The 15,191-nt window shown below is 50.2% G+C and overlaps 6 protein-coding genes across 6 annotated transcripts; 4 read left to right on the forward strand and 2 right to left on the reverse strand.

Annotated features, from left to right (window-relative positions):
* Positions 1–296: 296 nt before the first annotated feature.
* On the forward strand, positions 297–3,129 carry K444DRAFT_164442 (uncharacterized protein). Its single transcript, XM_024870683.1, has 3 exons — positions 297–859; positions 908–2,654; positions 2,704–3,129. The coding sequence occupies exons 1-3, from the start codon at positions 441–443 to the stop codon at positions 2,830–2,832; spliced, it is 2,295 nt and encodes a 764-aa protein (XP_024743043.1). The 5' UTR covers positions 297–440; the 3' UTR covers positions 2,833–3,129.
* A 688-nt stretch (positions 3,130–3,817) lies between these two features.
* Positions 3,818–6,892, forward strand: K444DRAFT_164438 (glycoside hydrolase family 31 protein). The gene is made up of 4 exons (XM_024870682.1): positions 3,818–4,193; positions 4,244–4,983; positions 5,029–5,764; positions 5,812–6,892. Exons 1-4 carry the CDS (start codon positions 3,962–3,964, stop codon positions 6,882–6,884), a joined length of 2,781 nt encoding a protein of 926 aa, XP_024743044.1. The 5' UTR covers positions 3,818–3,961; the 3' UTR covers positions 6,885–6,892.
* A 1,369-nt stretch (positions 6,893–8,261) lies between these two features.
* Positions 8,262–10,986, forward strand: K444DRAFT_607572 (uncharacterized protein). Its single transcript, XM_024879196.1, has 2 exons — positions 8,262–8,789; positions 8,838–10,986. Exons 1-2 carry the CDS (start codon positions 8,296–8,298, stop codon positions 10,612–10,614), a joined length of 2,271 nt encoding a protein of 756 aa, XP_024743045.1. The 5' UTR covers positions 8,262–8,295; the 3' UTR covers positions 10,615–10,986.
* A 336-nt stretch (positions 10,987–11,322) lies between these two features.
* On the forward strand, positions 11,323–12,155 carry K444DRAFT_580919 (NAD(P)-binding protein; the record flags this gene model as incomplete). Its single annotated transcript, XM_024877721.1, has 2 exons — positions 11,323–11,540; positions 11,588–12,155. The coding sequence occupies 2 exons, from the start codon at positions 11,323–11,325 to the stop codon at positions 12,153–12,155; spliced, it is 786 nt and encodes a 261-aa protein (XP_024743046.1).
* Positions 12,150–13,543, reverse strand: K444DRAFT_580922 (uncharacterized protein). The gene is made up of 2 exons (XM_024877722.1): positions 13,052–13,543; positions 12,150–13,001 (listed from the first exon to the last, which is right to left on the reverse strand). The coding sequence occupies exons 1-2, from the start codon at positions 13,161–13,163 to the stop codon at positions 12,307–12,309; spliced, it is 807 nt and encodes a 268-aa protein (XP_024743047.1). The 5' UTR covers positions 13,164–13,543; the 3' UTR covers positions 12,150–12,306.
* A 342-nt stretch (positions 13,544–13,885) lies between these two features.
* K444DRAFT_640091 (uncharacterized protein) lies at positions 13,886–14,853 on the reverse strand (the record flags this gene model as incomplete). Its single annotated transcript, XM_024884455.1, has 3 exons — positions 13,886–13,975; positions 14,024–14,472; positions 14,523–14,853. 3 exons carry the CDS (start codon positions 14,851–14,853, stop codon positions 13,886–13,888), a joined length of 870 nt encoding a protein of 289 aa, XP_024743048.1.
* Between the last annotated feature and the right edge of the window lie 338 nt (positions 14,854–15,191).

Below are 15,191 nucleotides of genomic sequence, written 5' to 3' on the forward strand. Positions count from 1 at the left end.
GGCCTGATAACCTTAAGGTTTTCTTTAGCGACTTTATCATCGCTATCTTCAGGGGTAATCCGCCTAAAAGGGAGCCTGTCCCTGTCTCATGCACCCCAAATGTAATCGCTGGAAACCTTCGACATTCGTCTCTCAGAAATTCTGTACATTGACGTCCAATTCAAACAAATCATAGCTTCAATAACAATGCGTCAGTGATCATCCCCATTTCCTTCTTGTCCTTCGTGTGAGACATTCTCCTGCAGCCTCGGCGCAAGGCTGCAGGGGCCATAGCGGCTTCGAGACCCCTGTCTTCTCTCCGCACAGATTTATGGGTCAACTTTCTTCTCCCCTCCTGCGAGCTTCCGTCAGAACTACGTCTTCATCCGAATGTTTTCCATTCATGAGACCTCAACTCGCACGGCCACACACGCCTAAGGCTGACCATCTCCGCCGCGATCATGCCTCCGAGGTCGAAGTCGCTGGCCGTTTTGGCCTTCGCGCTCTTTGCCGTCTACCTCCTTTTCTGGCACGATGATAACAGTCACAGTCTAAATTATGACCCGCCGCCCTCTTCGAATATCGTGGATGCATATCTGCAAGATATGGAAGCTGCGGAAGAAGCAGAGGCTGCTAGGAATGCGGCTGAGTGGAAAGCCAAAGGCTATACTGACCTCTCGGAGGGCTTCGTGGAACCAGATCCACCGATCACGCCCCCTGAGCCTCCTCAAGTGATTGAGGCCGTGGAGAGCAGTACGAGCCCCGCTGAGGTGACAATTGCCACGGCAGACCCAGTACCACCGCCACCGTCAGGACCACAAACACATAGTCGAATCAACCTAAAGGAGGATTTTGAGAGGGACTATGTTACCCTTGGACAGTGAGTACTCCCTATTACTTTCCCCGGGTCATACTGAAGTGATTATAGGCAGCAAACCGTTGGACTTATATACGGAACCACGCTCAACGACCTCATCGACTTTGGCGCGCATGATGGCTTTGCAACCTCTGCAGCTCTGATCGCATCAGACACCGCATTAGGGTACAGCCCGACTCCTCCCTACAAATACGATGTTTACCCGGACTACAATAGCAAAGCGTGGAAAGCGGCCAACAAAGGAACGTACAAGCCCTGTCATGGTCCAGATGGTCCTATTGAAGACATGCTGGTGTTTTCTGGACGCCCCAAGTCTTTTGGAGAGCCACCAATGGGATCATACATTGCACTCGAAATTGACAGCAATCTGTGTTTTGAGAGGGAGACTCGGCTTGGTCGCTACGGCTTTAAGGAGGAAAATTCGACCGGTTCGGTTCGCAAACGAGCAGATTGGGATTTCGTCGATTGGGGATTTTTACAACAAGAGTGTGCCTTACGAAATTCGGACCGCTACGGCCAAGTTCAAGGAGACCCACGCGCTGGCAACTCGCCATCTGGAGGGAACTCAAACTTGTCAACAGTCCACAGTCGTGGCGGGAAAAGTAGGAGGCTGGAAACCATTCCTGTCGAGGACAGTCAACACCCTGGTAGAAAGAGCTCTCCGACCGTACCGGAAGCCAAGTCACGGACTGCAATAATAGTTCGAACCCATTCCAACCAAAACTGGACGGAAAACGACAAGCAGAATATTCGAGCTCTCATTTCTGAATTGTCTTTAGGGAGCGGTGGAGAGTATCAAGTCTATCTCTCGGTTCAGGTAAAGGACGAAACCTTACCAATCTGGACCGACACCAATACATATAACGAAGCTGTTCAAAACATTGTTCCTAACGAGTTCTGGAATATGACAGTCCTATGGAACGATGCCAAAATGAAGGAGACATACCCATTGATCCTACCGGAAGTGAATAATGTCCACCAGTCACAGTGGCTTTCGGTGCAGCATTTTGCGCAGGACTATCCTCACTTCGATTTTTATTGGAATTGGGAGCTCGATACCCGCTATACTGGTCATTACTACAACCTTCTCGAAAGGTTGGACGCGTTTGCAAAGGCCCAGCCGAGGAAATATCTATGGGAGCGCAATGAACGATATTATATTCCCGCATATCATGGCCCTTATGACAAGTTCCGAAAAATGGTCGAGCCAGAGACAGACAAATACACTGTCTGGGGACCTCCGCCCAATCCTTATATCAGACCTGTTGGTCCAAAAAGACCAAATGTTGATCCAAAGAAGGACCACTACACGTGGGGTGTTGGAGAAGCTGCGGATTACATTTCTTTAGCCCCACTGTTCAATCCAATACTGACGAAGTGGGTTGGAAAACATGATATCTGGGGATTTCTCGGCCCTGAAAATACTCCTAGGCGCGCTGCCATCGGCACACAGTCTCGGTGTAGCAAGCTGCTCCTTGACACGATGCACAAAGAGAATCTGAAGGGAAATCATGCTAGCAGCGAGATGACACCTCAAACTGTTGCTTTGCTACACGGTTTGAAGGCAGTCTACGCACCAATCCCAATGTTCTTTGATCGGGCTTGGGGAGGTGCTATGCTAGCAAAATACTTCAATCCAGGACCGAGGGGGGAGAGTGGAAATACTCCACAGAGTGCGTTCAGTTGGGGCAATGAAATGAGATTTAACGGCACCACGTGGTATTATCGGGCTACACCTCCGACGAGGCTTTACAACAACTGGCTTGGATGGGAGGACAGTGGGATTGGGGGGCCGGAGGTAAGGGTTCTACATCCCGTTTCTTGAAATGGCACTAACAGATGACAAGTGGGAAAAGGCTCACGGACGAATCTGTCTGCCACCGATGCTGCTCCATCCTGTCAAAGATCCCGTCAAAACTCCCCCAGGTTTCTCCTCAAAATCGGAACTACCGTATGAGTCAAAGAAGCCACAATAAACATGTAAGAATACTTGGGATTGCTGCTAGCGCGGAGTTCGGGTTTGCTGTTGGCCAGAGGAAGTCCATGTACATCTGTGTATCTATATTGTCTGGCTTTGGTAATGTACAAAACTTAACTCTCTAATGATACCAAATGTTCTCCTGTAGCCGTTCGGCAATCTTTCTCTTCTTTTTCAACCGCGGCATTTTCGGCCGTTCATATTTCCAGGCAAGTGCCCCATTCTTGCCAAGGATACCTCGCCGTGGCCGTGGAGGTGGATACGTCTTTGATTACTGTAGCAGACCAAGTTTCTTTCATCAGACTCCTAGGGACTGCGTGGAGAGCGGGGATTAGAGCGAGGTGTCACCGAGCCGTCGGATGAGAATCTATTCCCATCAGTCAACATCGCTCTGTCCGGTGGGAGAGATGTTCCGACTCCGAACTTAGGTTCGGTCCCTTTCGCCTGATTAGTGAGATATTAAGGATATTTCGCCGGCATGCAAAGATGGGATGAGAATCTGATGACATCGCACAGCATGACGGTTCCTCCGTTGCTGCATAGACTACACTAGCTGGGGATGCAAAAGTTCGTATCCTAATTCAAGATGGGGTCAAGAGCAACATGGAGAAGAGCTCAATTGGAGGCTATTCCCAACACATGATAGCACATGGTTGACATCAGGTTGGACGACTCTCTCATTGGCTAACGTCAGGGAAGTACAACGCTGACCCCCGGTCACGGACCGATTCCAACCCCGCGCAACCCCGCAATTTCCTAAGCTTAATTTTTCACAAATAACGACCAGCATTGCAGCAGGAACCAGCAGACAAGGTTCGGCCATATCGGCGCCATGCATGAGGATCTTCGTTGCCCGCACCTATCGCCAGCTTCAATGCCTGGCTAATAGGCCCTTTGAGTTCGGGCTTGACTGTCAAAACGGTCTTACTTGCAGGAACTGCCCCGCAGTCGAGCTGGCCAGGGATCCGAGGATTGCTGGCATAGACTATGGTTCCACCGCTGGGTAGCTGCTTCCTGCACCTTCATTTTTCGGCCGCTTGACGAAGGGAAGAGAAGATGATAAATAGCTATGTGTTTCAGGAGCTCGAGGATGGAGGGGTCGGTCGTCTACTGCCAAGCAATTGGTCATGGCTGTCTTACTCTCCTGGCTGCTGGTGGCAGCTACAGCTGTCCAAGCCTCAGGTCTTGTTCCAAGGATATCATCAAGCGACCCTCTGGCCTCGTGCCCTGGCTACAAAGCTTCAAACATCAAGACAACGGGATCCAGTCTTACTGCCGACTTGAGTCTCGCTGGTGCGCTTTGCAATGTCTACGGTGATGATCTGAAGAGTTTGACCTTGGAGGTGGTCTACGAGACTGGTAGGCACCCATTGCTCACAAGCATTCAACCATTGACCAAATCGACACAGATGACCGCATCCACGTCAAGATCCAAGATCCTGCCGACAGCGTGTATCAAGTGCCCGCCAGCGTCCTGCCACGGCCATCTCCATCTTCAGGAATCAAGTCCAAAGATGCCAACATCCAATTCAAATATGTTGCCTCGCCGTTCTCGTTCTCGATTACTCGAGCCAAGACTGGAGAAGTGCTCTTCGATACTTCAGCTGCAAGTATCGTTTTCGAGACTCAGTACCTCCGATTGAGGACTTCGCTCCCAGCAAACCCAAATCTCTATGGATTGGGCGAGCATTCGGACCCTTTCCGTCTGAATACCACGAATTATATCCGTACTCTGTGGTCGCAAGATGCATACGCCATTCCTAATGGCGCCAATCTTTATGGGAATCATCCTGTGTATTTCGAGCATCGGACTACGGGCACTCATGGAGTTTTCTTCCTCAACTCGAACGGCATGGACATCAAGATCAACAATACGAATGGGAAAGATCAGTATTTGGAGTACAATACTCTCGGAGGAGTTCTGGACTTCTACTTCATGGCCGGACCAACCCCCCTTGCTGTGTCCCAGCAGTATGCCGAGGTTGTTGGACTTCCAGTCATGATGCCGTACTGGGGCTTCGGCTTCCACAATTGCAGATATGGATACCAGGATGCGTTTGCGGTGGCTGAAGCAGTGTACAACTACTCCAAAGCTGGAATTCCGCTCGAGACGATGTGGACTGATATTGACTACATGGATCTGAGGAAGGTAAGTCTAGATTCCTAGAATGGGAAATGTCAGCTGACATTACAGGTCTTCTCTCTTGATCCTGATAGGTTCCCTCTCAAGATGATGCAGGAGCTCAATCATTACCTACATTCCCACGACCAGAAGCAAATCTTAATGGTGGATCCTGCCGTGGCATATCAACCGTACCCACCATATCAGCGAGGTGCCCAAGATGGAATCTTCTTGAGAAGAGACAACGGATCCTATTGGTTAGGTGTTGTGTGGCCAGGGGTTACTGTCTTCCCAGACTGGTTTCACTCCGGCACTCAAAACTACTGGAATAACGAGTTCTCCATTTTCTTCTCCCCAAACAATGGTGTCGATATTGATGGACTTTGGATTGATATGAACGAGCCATCGAACTTCCCATGTAACTTCCCTTGCGACAATCCGTATGCATCCGCCGTTGGATTTCCCCCAGAACCTCCAGCGCTCCGAACTCCACCTCGTCCGCTTCCCGGATTTCCATGTGACTTTCAGCCACCTGGAACCAAATGCTCTGGAAGCAAGAAGAGACATGAGATTGAGGCTTCAGTAGCTCTTCCAATGCTTCAAGTGACCGAGAGACAAGCACCAGGGAAAGAGCTTGGGTTGCCAGGAAGAGATCTGCTCTACCCCAAGTATGCAATTCACAACGCTGCAGCATACACATATGCCGACAATGCTGCTGGAGGAGGCATCTCGAATCATACTGTGAATACAGACGTCATCCATCAGAACGGGTTGGCAATGTACGACACTCATAATCTGTTTGGAACAAGTAAGCGCAACAATTCAAATTCCAGGAACGGCAAGCTAACCAAGTAGTGATGTCCACCGCTTCAAGATACGCAATGATGAACCGGCGTTCTGCAGAGCGGCCAATTATCATCACTCGCAGCACCTTCGCCGGTGCTGGAACCAAAGTCGGTCACTGGCTCGGTGACAATGTCAGTGACTGGCCCCATTATCAATGGTCCATCAGAACAATGATGGCATTTTCTTCCATCTATCAAGTCCCAATGGTTGGCTCAGATGTTTGTGGGTACGCAGACAACACCACCGAGCAACTGTGCGCTCGCTGGGCTACACTTGGAGCATTCAGTCCATTCTACCGCGATCACAACGGTTACCCGCCAAACATTCCCCAAGAATTTTACCAGTGGCCCAGTGTCACAGCCGCAGCGAAGAAAGTCATCGACATCCGCTACCGTCTTCTAGACTACATCTACACAGCCCTCTACCAGCAGACCGTCGACGGCACACCTCTCATCAATCCAATGTTCTACCTCTACCCCACAGACGCCAACACTTTCGGCCTCGAACTCCAATACTTTTACGGCCCATCACTCCTCGTCAGCCCCGTGACAGAAGAAAACGCCACCAGCGTCAGCGTCTACCTCCCAAAAGACATCTTCTACGACTGGTTCACCCACACCGCGGTCCAAGGCAAAGGCTCCACCATCCAAATATCCAATCTCGACATCACCGACATACCCTTGCACTACCGCGGCGGCGTAATCGTGCCCCAGCGCGTCAAGTCCGCTATGACAACAACCGAGCTCCGAAAACAGGACTTCGAGATCATCGTTCCCTTGGGCTCGGACGGGAAAGCCTCCGGACAATTGTATCTCGATGATGGGCTTAGTTTGGTGCAGAAGGGAACGACGTTCGTGAAGTTCGCGTTTGATGGGAAGACGTTTAGTATGAAGGGGAATTATGATTTTAATGCTGGGGTTAAGGTGGCGAGGATTGTATTTTTGGGGTTTAAGAGCACCCCGAGTGGGTGTAGTGTTGATGGGCAGAAAGGGAGTGGGAATCACGACTCGAAGACGGGGGATTATACGGTTACGGTTGGGAAGAGCTTGAGCAAGGACTTTACGGTTGTGGTTAATCATTAGGAGAAGAGTTTAATGCTTAAGGATTTTGAACAGGCTCCTGAAGTTCATGACTGATTTGGCTTTGAGTTGAAACGGGAGGATAGCACCGGGGAGGTTGCGGGCGGCGCCCGGTACTCCAATAACCGGGTTCACGCCCTTGTAAAAAGGCCCAATTTGTGGGGTTTTGCTTGGAACCCCAGTAGTTCTGCTCACTTTTCCCGGGTACTTCATCAAAAGGAGCGGGATGGTGGGGGTGATGAGGGTAAGCTCCAACGTTGCGCAATTGGCGTATCGGCTCGCATCCGCGGTAGACTTCCTTTGCAGTCAGTGATATCAGGCGGGAATCGGATGAAAGGCTTATGATTAACTGACTTGAATCGAATAAAATGGATTCACCTCAGCACTTGATCGAAGTATCATCTTCCCGAAAGCTCACGCCCTCGTGATATATCAGACCTTGCCATAGGCGTCCAGTATAAGGCCCGTCAAAAGTGCCATAGTTAGTGTCTGAAGGTTCCCGTGCTGGCGGTTCGATGCTTGAAGAACCGTCTCCCAGGTTGAGACTCAATTAGCCATTAGAATTCTGACGTTACACAAAGACGCGTAACCTTCACTTTCATCCTTCTATTATTTACAGGAAGTCAAAACATCACCATCTCAACATCGAACCTGGTCACGTGCTCGGTACAAAAGGGGGGCGCCTCCGGGCATTCACACCCCGAACTTTATCTCAACCACGAACCCCACAGCGCCTTAGCATCCCATGATTGGCGCATCGATACGACCTTACGACATACGTCACCGCAAGCCTCATATGGCAATATCAGTGACATTTCGCCCTGGGATCTCTGCTCGATGTTGCATCGGCATCACAGTGCGTAATATGCCGACTGTGGCTGTAGGACGCGTAACTCCGCATGCTTCTCTGAATTGTCCGTGAGGCCAATAAACATGTCAAGGCTTCGCACGATGCAGCAGCGGTAGCGAATCAGCAAGCAGATATTACGAAGCCATGAGTTTTGAGGGCTGTCATCGTAGGGTTGACTAAGTTCTAGAGGTACGAGGACTACCGTCAGATGCTAAGGATACGGCTCAAGTGATGCAAGATGGGTCGGACTTTCGGTGTGTATTTACGGCAATACGATATACCTTTTTGGAGAAGCAAGTTAAACAGCAAGGTACGCAAAGAGCGATACTTGGAGGAAGAGCAGATGATCTTCCCGGGAAGTTGAACGTGCGGCTATCTATACGTAAGCTTAATTCTGGGTCACTTTGTTGGGCCTCTTTGACAACAAGGGTCCTTGAGGTCGGTTGGGGAATGACACCCTTGCAATTCTAAACCCCGTCCCAGAAATGTGTCTCTGGTTGGGATAAGTACTTCTCTTTTTTCCTTCCTCACTCTTTCCATGTACTCCGCTCAGACATTGCCATCATGTTTTCCAAATCCCTTTTACTGGTCTTTGTTTTGTTCGCAAGCAGCATCAACGCTGGAGACATTGGTGTTGTCGGTCTGGGGCGCACGATATTCCAGCCTCTGTGCTGCTATGCATGCCTTTCCTCCTTTTGGAGTCTGCAACTCTCTTGCACAGAAGCCCAGCGAGAAACTCAAGATCGAGGCAGCGACCCGTTCTGCCATTCAACGAATACAGCATACCTGAGCTCTTTGGCATATTGTATGCAAGTTAAGTGTGGAGCAGATAATGTCTCTTCGAGTGAGACTGAGCAGTGTTGGGCTAGGGTCGCTGGTGATGGAGTTTCAGTCGGGAGCTTAGAGTCTAACCTTCCCAGCATTGTCCCAACTGTAACGTTGCCGTACGATGCTGGGGCGTTGGATCAAACGAGCCTGGTTAATGAGCAGTACTATGAGGACAGCCGGAAGACGATTCAAGGTTACGTGAAGCAAGAATCTGCTCATGCTTTATACGGGTAAGGTATTGGCAGGACCAAACTGACTATAGCTAACTCTTGAGTAAGGACTATCCTCGTGGCCGTCGTTATTGGCTTTTGCTTCTGTCTTGGCCTCCATCGACTAATCAACTACGCCTTGCCACACCGATGCCTTCCCCGACCAATTTCGTCTTTCTTCTCGAAATATATCTATCTGCCAGCTCTGGTCGGATCCATGCACCTTCGGAAATTCCCTGGAAACATCGGGTACGTCCCATCAAGGACTCTAACACTGTTGGTACTCTGTTACATCGCTCTCAACGCTGTCCTCTGCGCAATCAACTATCCGACTCTCACTCCAGATACATGGTATATCTCAAGCAAAAAGCAGCATACCTCCTTGATTGCGGATCGTCTAGGGGTTCTTTGTTATGCAAACATTGCACTTACGATCATGTTCTCCGGGAGAAACACGCCACTGCTCTGGATCACAGGTTGCAGTCGCTCGGACATCATCACTTTCCACCGATGGGTTGCTCGCGTTACTGCCATCGAGGGAGTCGTCCACGTCGTTCTCTACTGGAATGGAACTAACAGCAGCGGATATAACATGTTCACCCTAGCAGCAGGAATCCACACCGTCAACTACAATCCGTCGTATTGGACGTGGGGGATTATCGCAGTCATCGCTATGGGATTCATGGTTGCAGTCTTCTCAATGCTTCCACTCAGAACCAAAGCGTACGAAATTTTCCTCTTCATACACATCGCATTTGCCATCACGATCCTTGTTGGTCTCTGGTACCACGTGGTATGGCGATACCACAAAGCCTATGGGTACGAAGTCTGGCTTTACATTGCCTTTGCATTCTGGGGCTTCGATCGGATTTCTCGATCTCTTCGAATGATTTTGTTGAACTGGAAATCGTGGATCCTTCCCTCTCACCCGTCGGCGATCTTGGAGCTCTTGCCTGGAGATGATTTCATCAAAGTGACTGTATTCCCATCACTTATCTGGAACTTCTCAGCTGGGCAACACTGCTACCTCTACTTTCCAACCCTGACAACTAACCCCTTCCAATCTCATCCCTTCTCCGTCGCAAGCTGGAAGAACTGCTCGACCCCACAACCACAGACAAGCGCCAACGAGACATCCTCCTCCTCCCTTACCCCCGAAAACCCACCACCAGCTTTACCGTTGCACTCAACACACAACTCCACCGAGCCAATCATCGAGCTCCAAGATATTCCTCTCACTACCACCCCTCCAAACCGCACCTCAAGCCTCCCCCCCAAACCAAGCATCTCCTTCATCCTCCGTCCCGAGCATGGCGTAACACGAAATCTGCACACTCGCCTCCTGAAATCCAGAAAAGCGAAAACGGCAGTCATAATCGAAGGACCATACGGCTCTGCTCCTTCCACGAAATTCCGAAACGCGGACACGATCCTCGCGATCGCTGGAGGAATTGGCATCACTTCCATCCTCGGCTATCTCCAGCTGTATCTCTCTGAACTGGAAAAGGGTTCGAAGCGTAGACCCAGTAGATTCATCCTTTTCTGGACAGCGAGGGAAGAGAGTTTAATTGCTGCTGTGTCCAGTCAGATGGGTGATGTCGAGGAGTTGAACGCGAAAGGTGTGGAGGTTAGGGTTGTATGTACGGGGATTGGGGATGGAGAGAGGGTGGATGTTCAGGAATTGGTAAGGGGGGAGGTGCTGGGTGAGGGAGGGGAAGGGAGGAAGGTTTGTGTTGTGTCTTGTGGGCCGGGAGCGCTGGCGGATGGGGCGAGGAAGAGTGTTGTTGGTGTTGTGGGGAAGAAAGGGGTTAGTGTTGATTTAATAGAGGAGGCGTTCTGTTGGTGAGATTGTTTTGAAAGATTGCAGGATTTGTAGATTTCGTTATAACCGAGCGATAAATTGGATTCCATTTCTGACGCTTTTCAGTAGGATGTCGAGGCGGGTGATCTGCAGTTGCCGGTTCTTGTTGACAGCTTTAGCAAGCCTTGGAAGTACCTGTCAGCATTTAGGGGGGAAATCATCCTTTACTCCACAAACCTTAATTTAGGAGCATGAGAAGAGAAAATGCACAATTTCAATATTCAACGAGTGATTATATTTTCAGAAGATTGTTCGGGGTCCTTCTGAGGCCGAGATGAGATAAATTATGGATTTAAGAAGCTCATGACACCGAGAATCGAAGCTAAAATCAATGAGATCATGAGTGTACGAAGGCGGGTGGCTTTGAAAACCGTCCGTCGTGCTAAAAAGTCGCAACAAAACCACCTAGACATTTTTGACCGTTGCAACGCAAGATAAAGGAACTTAAGCTTCTTCTCTATCGCATGAAGCTTAATTTATGAAATTCGGAGGTGGTGGCGTTGCGATGTGCAATTTTCAAATCCGAGAGATTTTGGTGTTCCGTACGCTAGAGTAGCGGAAATAGACCACTTTCAAGCCGCCTGCGTTCTTACGCTGAAGGTTATCTCAACCTCTATAAAATACACAGATTCTCTTTCATTCAAATTCTACTCAATCCTTCAAGTTCTTTTCGCAATCTCAACTCCAATCAAGATGTCTTTCCCCTACAAAACTGTCCTCGTCCTCGGCGCCACATCTGGCATCGGTCTCGCTCTCGCAGAGAAACTGATCGAGAACGGAAGCCACGTGATAGCAGTAGGACGACGAAAAGAGAACCTTGACTCGTTCGTCTCTGAGCATGGGAAAGAGAAAGCTTCGTCTATCCAATTCGATATCACAGACTTGTCTTCTATCCCGTCATTTGTTGACTCGTAGGTTTCCCCCAAAAAAACCAACCCAATTACTTACAAGTGCACAGAGTCATCAAACATCACCCATCTCTCGATTCCATCATCCTCAACTCTGGCATCCAGCGTCCTCTAAACTTCACCCATCCCAAAAGCATAGATTTAGATGTCGTGGGGGATGAATTCAGCACCAACTACCTTGCCCCCGTCCACATAATCAAAGCCTTCCTCCCCTTTCTCCAACGCCAAAGTGCCCCAACATCCCTAATCTTCACCACCTCAGGACTCGCCCTCACCCCAATCCTCCGCTGCGGCAACTACTGCGCCTCGAAAGCCGCACTCCATCACCTGATTCTCGTTCTCCGAGAGCAGCTTAAAGGGAGTAATGTCAAGGTAGTCGAGATCCTGCCACCCGCTGTGCAGACGGAGTTGCATGATGCGAAGCACCAGCCGGATATCAAGGATGGAGGGAGTATTGGGATGCCGCTTGGGGAATTTACTGAGGAGTGCTGGGAGGGGTTGGTTGCTGGAAAGGAGGCGGTACCGGTGGGCATGATGAAAGGGCAGTGGGGGTGGGAGGAGGAGAGGAGCAAGAGGTTTGGGGTGATGGTTAAGGCTATGAGGGGTGGGGGGAAGTAGGGGAAGGGCCTTGAAGAGGGGTCCAGTGAAGGGTGTATCCTATGATTACGATGAGAGGCTAGGTAGTAGTACAAGGTATAAGAGCAGCGCTTTCTAGTACATATAACAAGAAGGAAAAACGATTCGCAAGAGCAAAGACAAGAAAGTAACCCTAAGAAGTGATCCCCACACACTTATTCAGATACCTCTCCCTCATCCTCCCCTCCTTATCCTGCACCAAAGCCCCATAAATCCACCGCCCAACATCAGGTCTAGAAATCGTCCACCCAATTGCACTCTTCGGCATCGGTTTGCCATTCTCTTCGACCCCAACCCTCAACTTCTCCCACCCCACATCCTTAGTCCCCATCTCCAAAAAGCTCGCTCTGACAATAACCCAGCCACTGAGTAAGCCCCCCTCTTTATTCCCTTCCGTCTTAATCAGCTTCTCCATAAGCTTCTTATCTGCATGCGGTACACTGGCCAGCACATTGTAAACGGGTATCATTGCAAGCGGAAGGTCGCGCCCGAACTCAGAGATACCTGTAGTGCTGATCCCCACCAGAATCGGACGCTTGTAACTGCTCGGGGAGGATTCTCGGATTGCGGTTAAGGATTTGAAAAGTGTGGTCATCGTGTCGGCGCAAATCGTCGGATCCTCAATCGTCGGCATCAGGTTCTTGAATTTCGGGACGGCGCCGATGCCAGACATGACAAGGTCTACGACTTGTCCGTTGAGTTGCAAAGCTTTGGCCATGTCGGCTTCGTTCTTGGAGTTTCCTTGGACGATTGTCAGGTTTTTGAGGAGGTCATCTGAGACCTTATTTTCTTTGAGGAGGTTGACGAGTTTAGCCTCGGTTCGGACGACTAGATTGTTGTTAGTAGGGGCTGAAAGCGGCGAGGGAGGGGGAGCTTACGAGCTGAGACTGTGTGGCCTTCTTGCAAGGCGCGGATGAGGAAGTTGAGGCAGCAGCCGCCAGTTGCTCCTAGGCATAGGATGGTTTGCTTGGGTTGGGTAGAGGTCGACATGATGGATCTCCTCTTTTGGGCTTTCTGGAGAGATATATTTTCAGGACTGTTGTCTGGAGGTTGAAAGTAGAAGACTCTTGAGATGCTTGTGAAGATGAATTGTGATGTGATGAAAGAATTATCCTCGAGCTTTCGAGCCCTTATATATTTAATCGTCGGTTCGGCCTCGCGCCGTACGAAGCCTCGTCCCTCCACTTCATCAGGGTTTTGATTGGCAGCCCGCGAGGCGGGAGCGAGGTGCGCGAGAAAAGCCCGAGTATCCCTGCAATTACTGAAATGTGGCGTCAGATGGATTGGACGCCTAGCGCAAGCCACCAGACCTCGACAAATCGTGGCCCTTGGAGAGCGGACCTGGAGAAACTAAACAATGGATAATCCCGACTTCGCGGAGGGATTATTTGCTTCACTTGAAGCCACATTATGACGCGCAGGAGGACCCGTTGCTGTGTTCTCAAGAAATCGGAGTCATATTTCTTTCATGCATTTTCGGCAGCTGTCCCATGAACTGTTAGACATTGCAAGGAGAACGTTCCACGAGCTGTTGAATTGCTTGTAGAATACACATGGAAAACGCCTTCAGAATGCCGGGGTATCATCGCATATTCATCCATCCCAACGCCAGCATATGCAGACTACCATCGAAAACGGTCTGATCAAATGAGGACACGTTCAAAAAAGAACAGTTGTTGTTAGGTTCAAATTCCGGTGGACGGAGAGGTAGTTTAGGCAGAGGTGCCTTCACCACCACCCTCAGCGTCTTCCTTGTCCTTGCGCTCCTTCTCTGCTGCAAGAGCAGCTTGGCGCTTCTTCTCCTACTGAAGTCAGCTTTGTTATGAATGATCAGGGGTCACTGTTCTTACCTCGGGGTCGATGAGATCGTCGTCATCACTGAACTCAGAATCATCATCAGGAAGGTGCGGCATTGCCATGCGCTTCCAGAAACGCTTCTCCTGACGGAGGGCGATGTTCTCAACGCGAAGCTCATGCCAGACGTCATGATCGGCGACGAAACGACGCATATCACGAAGGTGTCCGTTAGCACGACAAGCAGCAGCCCTCATATCGTTGATTTGGTTGCGCAGATCCAAGTTTTCCTCACGCTCAGCGGCCAATTGTTGGCGGTAGTTCTTGTGCCAAGTGAGGATATCGGCGTCGGTTTGTTCACGGAACTTGTGCATCTTTTCGGTGACATCGGCGAGGATGTTGGCACCATGGCAAGCCAACTTCCAGTTCTCCTTCTTGTCATACTCCGCCTTCTCGAGGGCCTTGCGTAACTCCGAGTTCTCCTTCTCAACATTCTTCGTATCAGCTATGACAAGAGTTAGATCAATCTGTGAAAGTGAACAGAGGGTGACTCGCCATTCAGCTCAGAGGCGACAGCAGCTACCAACTGATCGTTGCTCAGATCCATCGTAGCGGCCTTCTCACGGACCCTACCAACCTTCTCGACAACACTGGCGGAGAGCTGTTGGTTTTGACGGAGGACAGCGGAAAGGTCTTCGACCATGGACATGATAAAGTTGAGGTCAGATTGTTGGCCAGCTGGAGTTGGATAACCGGCCATGCCGCCCATGCCCATGCCACCATTCATGCCGTTCGGATGATTCATTCCTTGGGATGGAGATGGAGGAGCTTGACGGGGGTTAGAGCCAGGTCCACCGGGGGAGTCGATGTAATTTTGATAATTCATGGTGCCAGGCTTGGTCTTAGTCTTGAATGTATCACTTGTACCAATCTTGGGTGTCTTCGGCGGATCGGTTGCTCTCGTGAAGGTGAAGCCCGTGCCTGTCTTGCGGTTGTAGATCTTGAACTTGTCGTTCTCTTGCTGCTCAAGGGTGAACTGCGAATTAGATCTCTGCCACTCTCGGGTCTCTTGCAGAACGCCCTCCCAGAGATGGTCAGGGATGTCGGCGACTTGCTTCTTAGCAGGGGACTGGACTGTAGGAGGAGGTGGAGGGAAGAAATTGACTGGACTCTCAAGGATCGTAGGGAGAGGGCGTCTCGCAGCAGGACGTGCCAATTGATTCG

The sequence above is a fragment of the Hyaloscypha bicolor genome (genome assembly GCF_002865645.1).
Source record: "Hyaloscypha bicolor E unplaced genomic scaffold K444scaffold_15, whole genome shotgun sequence".
Taxonomy (NCBI): domain Eukaryota; kingdom Fungi; phylum Ascomycota; class Leotiomycetes; order Helotiales; family Hyaloscyphaceae; genus Hyaloscypha; species Hyaloscypha bicolor.